We start from the raw sequence: 13595 nt of genomic DNA on the forward strand, positions 1-13595 counted from the left end.
GGAGACATTGGGAAGACCCTGATGATGCTAGGGACATTGAACTCCTAAGTTTAGAGTCTGCTTTACCAGTGGAAATGGCATCCCCACCCAGAGGCAACATTTGCACCTCCATTTGATGGGCTAGGCATTGCATTGCCTGAAAAGCATAATGACCTCCCCTGAGGCAGAGGCCACACGACTCTTCAGAAACTGTCCCTGCCACCCCTTTTTATTTCTGGGCCCATCACTAATAGACTCAAGTCCCAGCAGACTCCTAAAGGTGAAGTTCAAACTGTGACCTGAGAGGAGGTATGTTACACTCAAAAAGAACTACTTGAGTTTTCTCATTTGTACAGACAGAAATCCAGGGAACAAGTATGGAATGGATATTAAGACGTGGAATAATGGTGGAAGGAAGATGATTGGAAATCTGGTGACAGTGAAATGTGGGAAAGAGAAGTGTGGATAGGCTTCTCTGGACAAAATATTTGAAGTTATTTGTGTCCTGTGTAATTGCTCACTAAAGGGTGACCTCAGCAGAGGATTTAATAATCAAGTGGATAGGATGGTCTGTTCTGTGGATAACAGTTCCTTTTCCCCATCACCCCCCTCATTATCATCCAATGGGCTTATGATGGCAGGGGATGGACATTATGCATGGGCTCAGCAACATGGACTTCCATTCACCAGGGTCACCTGACTGGCCACTGCTGGGTGCTCATTCTGCCTGCAGAGAAAAACACCGAGTCCCTAACATAGCAGCATTCCCTATTGTTCAGTCACTAAACTGTGTCCGACTCTTTGTGACCCCATGAAATGCAGCACACTAGGCTTCCCAGTCCTTCACTATCTCCTGGGGTTTGCTCAAACTCATGTCCATTGTCCATTGAGTCAGTGATCCCATCCAACTATCTCATCCTCTGTCACCGCCTTCTCCCCTTGCCCTCAATCTTTGCCAGCATCAGGTGGCCAAAGTATTAGAGCTTCAGCATCAGTCATTCCAATGATTATTGGAACTGGTCTGATCTCCTTGCTGTCTAAGGGACTCTCAAGAGTCTTCTCCCACACCACAGTTCAAAAGCATCAATTCTTTGGCACGCAGCCACCTTTATGGTCCATCTCATCACATCTCATACATGACTACTGTAAAAACCATAGCTTTGACTATATGGAACTTTGCTGGCAAAGTGATTCCTCTGCTTTTTAATATGCTGTCTAGGTTGTTCATAGCTTTCCTTCCAAGGAGTGAGCGTCTTTTAATTTCATGGCTGCAGTCACCGTCTGCAGTAATTTTGGAGCTCAAGGAAATAAAGTCTGTCACTGTTTCCACTTTTTCCCCATCTATTTGCCATGAACTGATGAGACTGGATGCATGAGCTTAGTTTTTTGAATGTTGAGTTTTAAGCCAGCTTTTTCACTCTCTTCTTTCACCCTCATCAAGAGGTTCTTTAGTTCCTCTTGAAACTATGAAAACCCATAAACAAAGGTAAATGTCATCGAGTTAAATAACATTCTACATGACTTTAGCATTTGCTTCACTTTCTTACCTACAAGTATTTAAGTTTACAGTGTCATTGTTTCTGATCTACATAAAGCTGAGTAGGAATGACCCAGAATTACCACATAACCGGCAATGTTTTCTGAGCTTTTATTATGTGCCAGGGGCTATTCTAAGGACTTTACACTATTAACTCATTAACCCTCATAACAATGCTACAAACTAGGTATTTCCCAGTTAAGAAACTGGCACAGCCACCTTGGAAGACAGGTTGGTGGTGGTTTTACAAAAGAAAACAGACTTTTTTTTTGGACTATGCTGTGCAGCATGCAGGATCTTAGTTCCCTGACCAGGGACCAAACCCAGGCCCCTGCAGTGGAAGCATGGAGTCGTAACCACTGGATGGCCAGGGAAGTCCAACATACTCTTTCTTATCATACAACCCAGCAATTAAGATCCTTAAGTAGATGAAAACTTATGTTTACACAAAAACCTGAACACAGATACAGAAGCTTTATTCAAAACTGTCAAAACTTAGAAGCAACCAAGATGGCTTTCAGTAGGTGAATGGATAAAGTGTGATACCTCCAGACAACAGACTATTCAGTTCAGTTGCTCAGTCATGTCCGACTTTTTGTGACCCCATGGACTGCAGCATGCCAGGCCTCCCTGTCCATCACCAACTCCCGGAGTTTACCCAAACTCATATCCATTGAGTCGGTGATGCCATCTAACCATCTCATGCTCTTTCGTCCCCTTCTCATGCCCTCAATCTTTCCCAGCATCAGGGTCTTTTCAAATGAGTCAGCTCTCTGCATCAGGTGGCCAAAGTATTGGAGTTTCAGCTTCAACATCAGTCCTTCCAATGAACACTCAGGACTGATCTCCTTCAGGATGGACTGGTTGGATCTCCTTGTAGTCCGAGGGACTCTCAAGAGTCTTCTCCAACGCCACAGTTCGAAAGCATCAATTCTTCCGCGCTCAGCCTTCTTCATAGTCCAACTCTCACATCCATACATGACCACAGGAAAAACCATAGCCTTGACTAGACAGACCTTTGTTGGCAAAGTAATGTCTCTGCTTTTGAATATGCTATCTAGGTTGGACATAACTTTCCTTCCAAGGAGTAAGTGTCTTTTAATTTCATGGCTGCAGTCACCATCTGCAGTGATTTGGGAGCCCCCAGTTTCCACTGTTTCCCCATCTATTTCCCATGAAGTGATGGGACCAGATGCCATGATCTTCGTTTTCTAAATGTTGAGCTTTAAGCCCACTTTTTCACTCTCCACTTTCACTTTCATCAAGAGGCTTTTTAGTTCCTCTTCACTTTCTGCCATAAGGGTGGTGTCATCTGCATATCTGAGGTTATTGATATTTCTCCCAGCAATCTTGATTCCAGCTTGTGTTTCTTACAGTACAGTGTTTCTTATGATGTGCTCTGCATAGAAGTTAAATAAGCAGGGTGACAATATATAGCCTTGACATACTCCTTTTCCTATTTGGAACCAGTCTGTTGTTCCATGTCCAGTTCTGTTGCTTCCTGACCTGCATATTCAATGTTAAAAAGAAATAAGCTATCAAGCCATGATATCACATGCTGCTGCTGCTGCTGCTGCTGCTAAGTCGCTTCAGTCATGTCCGACTCTGTGCGACCCCATGGACTGCAGCCTACCAGGCTCCTCCGTCCATGGGATTTGCCAGGCAAGAGTACTGGAGTGGGTTCCCATTGCCTTCTCCGATAACACATGAAGGAGACTTAAATGCATAATACCAAGTGGAAGAAGTCAATCTGTAAAGATTACATAGTGTCTGATTACAACTATAGGACATTCTGCAGAAAAGCAAAGCTATAGACAGCAGAAAGATCAGTGGTTGTTAGGGGTGTGTGGAGATGAATAAGCAGAGCATAGAGAATTCTTCAGGTAATGAAAGTACTCTATGGGGACTTCCCTGGCAGTCCAGTGGTTGGGACTCCACACTGCCACTCCTTGGTTGGGGAATGAAGATCCTGCATGCAGTATGGTGTGGCCAAAAAATAATTAAAAAAAAAAAAAAAAACTATGAGGTTGGAATGATGGATATATGTCACTATACATTTGTCCCAAACCACAGAATGTACAAGGTAAATTATGGCCTTTGGGTGAATCCTTGGTTTAAAAAACACTTCCCATTTATTTGCTGCTATAGTCCTTCAGTGATATGAGCAGTTATACGCATGGGGTAAAACAATACTGGGCCCTTGTAAATGGAGGTGAAGTTACCATTTCATCTCTTCTCCATGGTCTAGACATTGCTTCCCTGTCTAAATGTCCTGTGTAAGTAGTAGTGAATTTCTTCATGGACTTACTACTGTTAAAGACTATCGCTGTTGTTTTAAATAGCACTAAGGCTCGTACCTCTGCATCGGTCATCTTACGTGGCGCAAATGATTTCATGTGTGACGAGATGGAGCGCTCCTTACACGATGCCCTTTGTGTGGTGAAGAGAGTTTTGGAGTCAAAGTCTGTGGTCCCAGGTGGGGGCGCTGTAGAGGCGGCCCTTTCCATTTACCTGGAGAACTACGCGACCAGCATGGGCTCCCGGGAACAGCTCGCTATTGCGGAGTTTGCAAGATCTCTTCTTGTTATTCCTAATACTCTGGCAGTTAATGCTGCCCAGGACTCCACAGATCTGGTTGCAAAATTAAGAGCTTTTCATAACGAGGTTCAGGTTAACCCAGAACGAAAAAATCTAAAATGGATTGGTCTTGACTTGGTCAATGGTAAACCCCGTGACAACAAACAAGCAGGGGTGTTTGAACCAACCATAGTTAAAGTTAAGAGCTTGAAATTTGCCACTGAAGCTGCAATTACCATTCTTCGAATTGATGATCTTATTAAATTACACCCAGAAAGCAAAGATGATAAGCATGGAGGTTATGAAGATGCTGTTCACTCTGGAGCCCTTGATGACTGATCTGTTTTATTTATGACAATGTTAGATGCAGCTTGCTTATACCTCAAATATTACACATTAAAATGCAAAAAAATAAAAAAATAAAAAACAATGTAGCACTCTGGTGGAGGTTTTTAATAATGAGGGAAGCTGTGTATGTACTGGGGTGGGCAGTATGTGGGAAATCTCAGTATCTTCTTCTCAGTTTTATTGTAAACCTAAAACTTCTCTTAAAGCAGCTCACACACCTAGCGAGTGTTAGTGCTAGAATTTTAACCCAGGTATTAGATCTATACTCTTACCCCTTATACCATCCTGCTCACACACCACACAAAAAGAAAGTCCGAAACAAAGTTATGCAGACAAACCAGAAATTAGACCTGGTCAGTACTACAAAACTCCTGTTAGGTGTTCTGATATAGAGGTGTGGTGGTTTTCCCACCCTAGTTGAAACAGACCTCTCAGACTACTGACTGCATTCCTACTCTTTAACAGTTTCACAAAGCAAATCCGTGTCACTGATGGAAATGAGTCAAACCATCTCCTACCATATTTGCTTTTGATCACAAGCCTTTGTAGAAGATTAAGAATATCCAGTGTGTGATTCCAAGCAGGTATATTCTCTTAATAAGAGATTGTCTGAAATAATAGTCTGTAATCCTCCAGATTTGCTTTTCTACACACAAAGAATGTGTAACAAAAAGCCAACAGGAAGAATTATTTACACAATGTAAATAATTAATTAGAAGGATTAATTGAGGAATGGGATCTGTGCCTAGAACCTCTGACTTTCTCTGTGGAAGAAGACTTAGGGGTAAATCAGTGAAAATGTTTCAAGGGGACACCAGCTGTTTCCATATACTGAAAAATGAAATGCATTTCATGGAACAAAGAGGAAGTACAAATTCACCTTCAATTTGATTTTTTCATGTACAGCAGCAATTCTCTCCTTCTCACATGCCTTCTGTGGGGAATGGCAGTCGCCAGGGAAAGAGGTGCATGAGACATCTAGTGTTTTTGAAGATGGGTCAAAATCCAGTCTCCACTACCATCCTGGTCCCTCAACTTTCAAAGACATACAAAGAAAGTAGAATACAAGATGTCTGGGTTCACAGCTCTGGATATGCAGTAGTTCTAACACTGCCGCTGGTCACCACTGAGGCTGTCCGTTGCCTCAGTTTCTCCAGAAGGTAGGCTGGGACCTGGATCCCTCTACCAGAGTGCTTGCACCAGGACAAACATCTCCTTGAGCAACAGAATAACAAACTATAAGGGACTAAAAATAATTGCACATGTGCACAGTTGAGGCAATTATGAACAATAGGATACAAAACCAACTGCCATTTCTGAGGTGCTGGAAGTAAAAGCACAGTCACGTGCATGAGCCCTGCACAGAGCACCACCAAGGGGCTGGAGAGCTAAGTTAGGCCTCCTGCCCACTAGTTGTGCCATGTCGCTAATAACATAAACTTTGTACCTGTTTTTACAGTTTTTGCCTCCTTGAGAAATTCATTTTTCAACCCGGGCAAGGGACAGCCCAATTTTGTTTCTAGCCTCTAGCCCATGGTGGTCTAATGGCTAGAACTCCTGGTTTTCAGCCAGGCTCTGCAGATCCAATTCCTGGGCAGGGAACTAAGATGTTGCTTCAAGCCACGGCGCACAGCTCTCTCTCGGAGATCAAGAACACAGTGGCGCCACTATGCTAGTTGATCACCATGCTGTCGATGGTTGTTTATCAAAGGGTCAGCAAGGGACGTGCTCCTCTACTGGTTTCCCTGGAAACTGATAAGCCCACCAACATCCATTCCTCCTCTAATAGGTAACTTCTCCTTCTCCCAGAGTGAACACTGCTCCGTAAGTCCTGCCTGCTGTCTGCCATACACAGCGGGGTATCAACCCAGGAACTTTGCCTCAGACTTGAAAGATTCCCTGTTCAATAAACCCTTGATGTTTGTACCGCTGTCTCCAGACTCATTCTTACAACGCACTGCTGGGCAACTACAAATCTTGCAGACCTGGGCGGGGTCCAGCCTAACACGAGGCCAACCCAGCACCAACCCTGGGGGAAAACACTCAGCAGCGGAAGACTCTGATCCAAAACGTCCTAAACCCTCCGCTTCCAGGCGCAGTTGAGTCTCCAGGGCGCCGCCTACCTTCTTCTGAACACAGTTCTCCGAGAAAAGGTGCAGCCGCGCGAGTTCCCATCTTAGCACATTCCAACAGAACAGGCCGAGGAGAACCGCTCTTTCCCAGGGCTGTGACGCTGGGGCTCTAGGAAGCACCTGTTTCTGTCAGACGCCAGTCCCAAAGAGCGTAAGAGACCCACGAGACATAAGGAAATCGCAAAACACTGGAGAGGAACTCTTGAGTAACAGATCAGATAAGATCAGATTAGTCGCTCAGTCGTGTCCGACTCTTTTTGACCCCATGAATTGCAGCACGCCAGGCCTCCCTGTCCATCACCAACTCCCGGAGTTCACTCAGGCTCACGTCCATCGAGTCAGGGATGCCATCCAGCCATCTCATCCTCTGTCGTCCCCTTCTCCTCCTGCCCCCAATCCCTCCCAGCATCAGAGTCTTTTCCAATGAGTCAACTCTTCGCATGAGGTGGCCAAAGTACTGGAGTTTCAGCTTTAGCATCATTCCTTCCCAAGAAATCCCAGGGCTGATCTCCTTCAGAATGGACTGGTTGGATTTCCTTGTAGTCCGAGGGACTCTCAAGAGTCTTATCCAACACCACAGTTCAAAAGCGTCAATTCTTTGGCACTCAGCCTTCTTCACAGTCCAACTCTCACATCCATACATGACCACAGGAAAAACCATAGCCTTGACTAGACAGACCTTTGTTGGCAAAGTAATGTCTCTGCTTTTGAATATGCTATCTAGGTTGGTCATAACTTTCCTTCCAAGGAGTAAGCGTCTTTTAATTTCATGGCTGCAGTCACCATCTGCAGTGATTTTGGAGCCTAGAAAAATAAAGTTTGACACTGTTTCCACTGTTTCCCCATCTATTTCCCATGAAGTGATGGGACCGGATGCCATGATCTTCGTTTTCTAAATGTTGAGCTTTAAGCCCACTTTTTCACTCTCCACTTTCACTTTCATAAGAGGCTTTTGAGTTCCTCTTCACTTTCTGCCATAAGGGTGGTGTCATCTGCATATCTGAGGTGATTGATATTTCTCCTGGCAATCTTGATTCCAGCTTGTATTTCTTCCAGTCCAGTGTTTCTTATGATGTACTCTGCATAGAAGTTAAATAAACAGGGTGACAATATACAGCCTTGACATACTCCTTTTCCTACTTGGAACCAGTCTGTTGTTCCATGTCCAGTTTTAACTGTTGCTTCCTGACCTGCATACAAATTTCTCAAGAGGCAGATCAGGTGGTCTGGTATTCCCATCTCTTGAATTTTCCAGTTTATTGTGATCCACACAGTCAAAGGCTTTGGCATAGTCAAGAAATCAGAAATAGATGTTTTTCTGGAACTCTCTTGCTTTTTCCATGATCCACCAGATGTTGGCAATTTGATCTCTGGTTCCTCTGCCTTTTCTAAAACCAGCTTAAACGTCAGGAAGTTCACAGTTCACATATTGCTGAAGCCTGGCTTGGAGAATTTTGAGCATTACTTTACTAGCGTGTGAGATGAGTGCAATTGTGCGGTAGTTTGAGCATTCTTTGGCACTGCCTTTCTTTGGGATTGGAATGAAAACTGACCTTTTCCAGTCCTGTGGCCACTGCTGAGTTTTCCAAATGTGCTGGCATATTGAGTGCAGCACTTTCACAGCATCATCTTTCAGGATTTGGAATAGCTCCACTGGAATTCTATCACCTCCACTAGCTTTGTTCGTAGTGATGCTTTCTAAGCCCCACTTGACTTCACATTCCAGGATGTCTGGCTCTAGGTCAGTGATCACACCATCGTGATTATCTGGGTCGTGAAGATCTTTTTTGTACAATTCTTCTGTGTATTCTTGCCATCTCTTCTTAATATCTTCTGCTTCTGTTAGATCCATACCATTTCTGTCCTTTATCGAGCCCATCTTTGCATGAAATGTTCCTTTAGTTGCGACTAATTCCCCTCTGGAACCCTACCGGAAGTGTCCATAGACCCTGGCTTTTTTTCATTGGTTCTGTGACCCGCCCCTTCCAGAGACTACAGGGAATGCTAAACTAGCAGGCGCATAGAGGAGTCCGTGTTCTCGCTGGATTCTTCAGGAGCAAGCGGTTGGGTTTGGAACTGGGTGGTAAAACTGTCAGGGGCAGGATCCCAGAGCGAGCTGGATGTCATTGTGCCTGAATGAGTACCTTATGTAGATGGGGTTGTTTCTGTGCATGAGATTAATATAATTAGCCAACTTAACATATATAGACATTATATTAGGAACAACATGTTGTCCTTATGCTTCCCATAGTCTGGGAAGACCCACATGCCATCCATGGAGCAGCTAAGCCCTTGACCTAGAGCCCATTCTCCGCAACATGAGAAGCCACCATAGTGCACCTCAACTAGAGAGTAGCTCCTGTTTTCTGCAACTAGAGAAAGCCTACATGCAGCAAGAAGACCCAGTGCAGCCAAAAATAACTAAATAAATCATTAAAAAAAAAACAAAAGCACCTACCATAGCAAACAACACAAAAGTCCTCAACAAAATACTAACAAACTGAATCCAGTAACTTTTTAAAATTTTATACACCATGACCAAATGTGATTTATGCCAGGAATGTAAGGTTGGTTTAACATGCAAAAATGAATCAATATAATACATCATGGTAATAGAATGAAGGACAGAAAGCACATGGCACAAGAAAAATATTTAACAATATGCTTTATCCTTTCATGATAAAAACACTCAACAAACTCAGAATAGAGAAAAACTTCTTCAAATAAGGGGCATCTATGAAAAATCACGGCTGCTGCTGCAGCTAAGTCACTTCATAATAAATGGAGAAAGACTGAATGTTTTCTCCTAAGTTATGTAACATAGATATGTACAACTAAATGTGCGTGCTAAGTTGCCTTAGTCGTGTCCAACTCTTTGCAATCCCATGGACTCTAGCCCACCAGGCTTTCTGTACATGGGATTCTCCAGGCAAGAATATAGGCAAGAATACAGGAGTAGGTTGCCATTTCCTCCTCCAGAGGATCTTCCCGACCCTGGAATCACCTGCATTGGAGAAAATGCCATCTCAAAATCTTTATGATCACAGGATTTCTCAAAAGTGTAAATATTCTGGTGTTGAGCAAAGTCACAGTCATGACTAGTGGTGTTCCCATAATCTTTCCATTGATAGAGATTCTCATCGTTGTGAGTTTTCTGTTCAGCAAAAAATGAATGGTGACTAAAGATCTGGCCACTTTCCTTACATTTATAGGGTTCTGCATCATTATGAATCTTGCTATGTCATGTTAGCTGTGAACCCAAGATTTCCCACAGACTTTACATACATAAGGTTCCTCACCAGTATGTATTCTCTGATGTCATGTAAGTTGTGAACTCCAGAGAAAGGCTTTTCCACACTCTTCACATTCATATGATCTCTTTCCAGTATGGATTTTCTGATGTCGATCAAGTTCTGAACCACAAAAAAAGTCTTTCCACATTCCTTACATTCATAGTTTCTCTCACCGGTATGAATTTTCTGACGTCAATTAAACTCTGAACCATGAAGAAAGGTCTTTCCACATTCCCTACATTCATAGGGTTTCCTTCCATTATGAATTTTCTCATGTTGAGCAAGGTATGAGGCCCATATAAAAGTCTTCCCACATTGCTTACATTCATGAGGCTTCCCACCAGTATGAATTCGCTGGTGTGAACTCCAGATATAGGCTTTCCCACATTTCTCACATTCAAAGGTTTCCTACCAACATGAATGTTCTGATGTTGAGCAAGATTTGAACCACGAATAAAGGCCTTTCCACATTCTTTACATTCATGAGATTTCTCACTGGTATGAATTCTCTGATGTTGAATTAAGTGTGAGCCAAAAGCAATAGCTTTCCCACACTCCTCACATTCATAAGGTTTTTCACCAGAGTGAATTCTCTGATGTTTAGTAAGATGTGATCGCTGACCAAAGGCCTTTCCACATACATTACATTCATAGAGGTTTTCACCAGTATGAATTCTCTGATGTCTAGTAAGGTCTGAGCCACAACTAAAGGCCTTCCCACATTTCTTACATTCATAATATTTCTCACCAGTATGAATACACTTATGGACACTAAACTGTGAATGAAATCTAAAGGTCTTCCCACATTCTTTACATTTAAAAGGTTTTTCACCAGTATGAATTCGCCTGTGACTGGTAAGACTTGAACACAAACTGAAAGCCTTCCCACATTCTTTACAGTCACATGTTTTCTTAGCAGTATAAACTGATATTGAGTAAGTTCTGAATCAAGATAAAAGGTCTTCTCACATTTCTTATCTTCACAAAATTTTTCACCAGTGTGAATTAACTGATGTTGAATACAGTCTGAGTCATAACAAAAGGCTTTCCTACACTTTTTAAATTCATTCAGTTTCTTTCTTGTATTAAATCTCGGATGAAGATTAAAAGCTGTGTTCTGGTTAAAAGTGGGACTTTTTTCTTTACAATTGAGTATAACTTGCTTCAAACATTCTTCCTGATTTTCCTGTTGTCTTTCAAACTGACCTTTGCTTTGCCAATCACCTCTAAAGCATAAACATTCAGGGCTATGTTTTTTTACAAATTTCCATTATTTCCCACTGAGGTATTTCTCTGTCAAAAATGCCATTTTTTGGTGATAACTTCTTGGTCTGACACCTGGATTGCATGTCTGAAAGATAAGAAGATAAATTCATACTGTTTTTCTGTTCAGAAAGAATTAAGGTTTTCAATGTAGATATAGGAATAAATCCTAAAATAAATACAGCATATGAAATGTGAATGGCTTAACAAATTCATAAATTTTGGACAATTTGAAAAAAGGGAAAGAAATAAATAGAAATTTAAAAGAACTAAAAAAGCCAAGGCAGGTGATTAGATATACAAATTTTGTTCAGATCAAATTCATCTGAGGAGTTCAACAATAAAAATAGATTGTTCAGGTACTTCACCAATCATGGGATATCAATTTAAAGACGTAAGACTACTTTACCCAGTATGGTATAATCAACATTTAGCACGTTAGGCATTAAAAAAATAATTCTGTTAAAAAAAATATATACTACAGGTCAAAGAAGGGCAAAGGGAGCCAAAGGATGGAGTAAAGGATAATACCAAAAAAATCAGGAACCAGGAAGCACAATTGGGATGATGTGATAACAACATAGTGATAATACACCTCATTGTCCAATCCCTTTCATCTCTACTGAAATGAGTACACATAATTCTATATCACTTTCTGTACAGGTAAGAGCAAACAAAAGCATATCTATGCTAGTTCAGAGAAATGGAAAATCACACCTACCTACTCATTTGTCTTTGCACATTTAAATACTTCGCCTTGCTCATTTTCTCCACTGGGCTTAGCCAAGTCATATTTTGTCAGATGATCCCAACCAAGGTGTTTCTGTTTATTTCTTGAGTTTATAGCACTGCTCTTCCATTTGATTTTATGCCTCAAGCATAAAATGCTTAATGACCTTTACCAAACCTCCACGGGATATCAAACTTACTGGTAAAATATTTTAGAAGAACAAAGCAAGAAAATACTACAACTATTACTAGGTGAATATGCTGAAGGGCTTATCCAATTTCTATTATTGAAATTGTACTGGTATTAGCATTTGGCTTTGTTGTTGTTCAGTATCACAGTCATATTGGACTCTCTGCAATTCCATGTCTTAGCCGCTCAGTCGTGTCCGACTCCTTGAGACCCCATGGACTGTAGCAATCCAGGCTCCTCTGTCCTCCACTATCTCCTGGAGTTTGCTCAAACTTATGTCCATTAAGTTGATGATGCTATCCAACCATCTCATCCTCTGCTGCCCCCTTCTTCTTTTGCTTTCAATCTCTGCCAGCATCAGGGTCACTGACTTAGAGACTGATAGAACATACAACATCTCTCAAGACTAAAGTAACAGAGATTGGTATCTAGGGTTGGTCTACAGGGGGTGTCCTAAACATCTCTCATGCTGACTTATAACTCAAGGATCACAACCTAGGAATGTGGGTAAGAGAGAGGCAGACCTACACAGGAACTACAGATCAGTTTCAAATTATCCCAGTGACCAAGGAGGGCAATCAATTGACGTAACAACAAAAATGTTTCAGAACTTTGCAGCATAAAAGTTCTCTATAAAGGAAGATAACCTAGTCATTAGTTTCACATTTTGCAGATAAGTGTGGCACAAAATTAAAATAACTATACAACATGAATGCAGAAACTATAGAAACAACAGAGAGCAGAAACGGATCTATAGGGATTCTAAATATTGGAGTTATGAGACAGAGTTTAAAAATAACTACGTTCAAGCTTCCTTGGTGGTCCAGCAGTTAAGAAACTGCCTGCCAATGCAGGAGACACAGGTTCAATCCCTGATCCAGGAAGATCCCACATGCCGCAGAGCAACTACATCCACGCACCACAACTCCTGAGCCTGTGCTGTAGAGCCTGGGAATCACAACTATTAGCCCACAAGCCACAACTACTGAAACCTGCACCCTAGAACCTGTGACCCACAATAAGAGAAGCCACCACAATGAGGAGCCTGTGCACTGCAACGAAGAGTAGACCCTGCTCACTACAACTAGTGAAAAGGCCATGCAGCAGTGAAGATTCAGCACAGCCAAAAATAAATAAATTAATTAATTAAATTTAAAGAAACACATCAATTTAGGTTCAGAAATTTAGAAGTGTTAGTCACTCAGGGATGTCCAACTCTTTGTGACCCCATGGACTATAGCCCACCAGCTCCTCTGTCCATGGAATTCTCCAGGCAAGAATACTGGAGTGGGCTGCTATTCCCTTCTCCAGGGTACCTTCCTGACCCACAGATTGAACCTGGGTCTTCTGCATTGCAGGCAGATTCTTTACCAACTGAGCCACTACATGACTCCAATAAGGAATGAAATTTCCTTCCGTGATATTTTAAATAAAAAAGAAGCTTCAAGAGTAAATTTTTTCAATTTGATGCTTGCCTATAATAGAAAATTCACCAATTACCATCCTCTTGCCAAATATACCCCTTGCTTCCTTTTGACAGGCAGGAC

General features: G+C 42.0%; 2 protein-coding genes and 1 non-coding gene across 3 annotated transcripts in view; 2 read left to right on the top strand and 1 right to left on the bottom strand.

Annotated features, from left to right (window-relative positions):
* The first annotated feature begins 3640 nt into the window (after positions 1 to 3640).
* LOC138991867 (small nucleolar RNA SNORA20) lies at positions 3641 to 3770 on the top strand. The gene has a single exon (XR_011467765.1). It is a non-coding gene; the product is annotated as a small nucleolar RNA SNORA20 (small nucleolar RNA).
* A 44-nt stretch (positions 3771 to 3814) lies between these two features.
* On the top strand, positions 3815 to 4432 carry LOC138991654 (T-complex protein 1 subunit alpha). Its single transcript, XM_070386746.1, has one exon. It carries the CDS (start codon positions 3815 to 3817, stop codon positions 4430 to 4432), a length of 618 nt encoding a protein of 205 aa, XP_070242847.1.
* The window catches only part of ZNF790 (zinc finger protein 790), a 28689-nt gene continuing 19441 nt past the window's right edge, over positions 4348 to 13595 (bottom strand). The window contains 6 exon segments of the mRNA XM_070386747.1: positions 4348 to 9834; positions 9837 to 9995; positions 9998 to 10267; positions 10270 to 10791; positions 10794 to 11124; positions 11126 to 11217. Of these exon segments, the coding sequence (XP_070242848.1) occupies positions 9431 to 9834; positions 9837 to 9995; positions 9998 to 10267; positions 10270 to 10791; positions 10794 to 11124; positions 11126 to 11217 (1778 nt within the window). The 3' untranslated portion in view covers positions 4348 to 9430.

This window comes from Bos mutus, chromosome 18 (assembly GCF_027580195.1).
Source record: "Bos mutus isolate GX-2022 chromosome 18, NWIPB_WYAK_1.1, whole genome shotgun sequence".
Lineage (NCBI taxonomy): Eukaryota > Metazoa > Chordata > Mammalia > Artiodactyla > Bovidae > Bos > Bos mutus.

What these genes read in the sequence shown, in the direction of transcription:
- LOC138991654 (XM_070386746.1), top strand. Translation starts at nt 3,815, where the DNA reads ATGGACTTACTACTGTTAAAGACTATCGCTGTTGTTTTAAATAGCACT.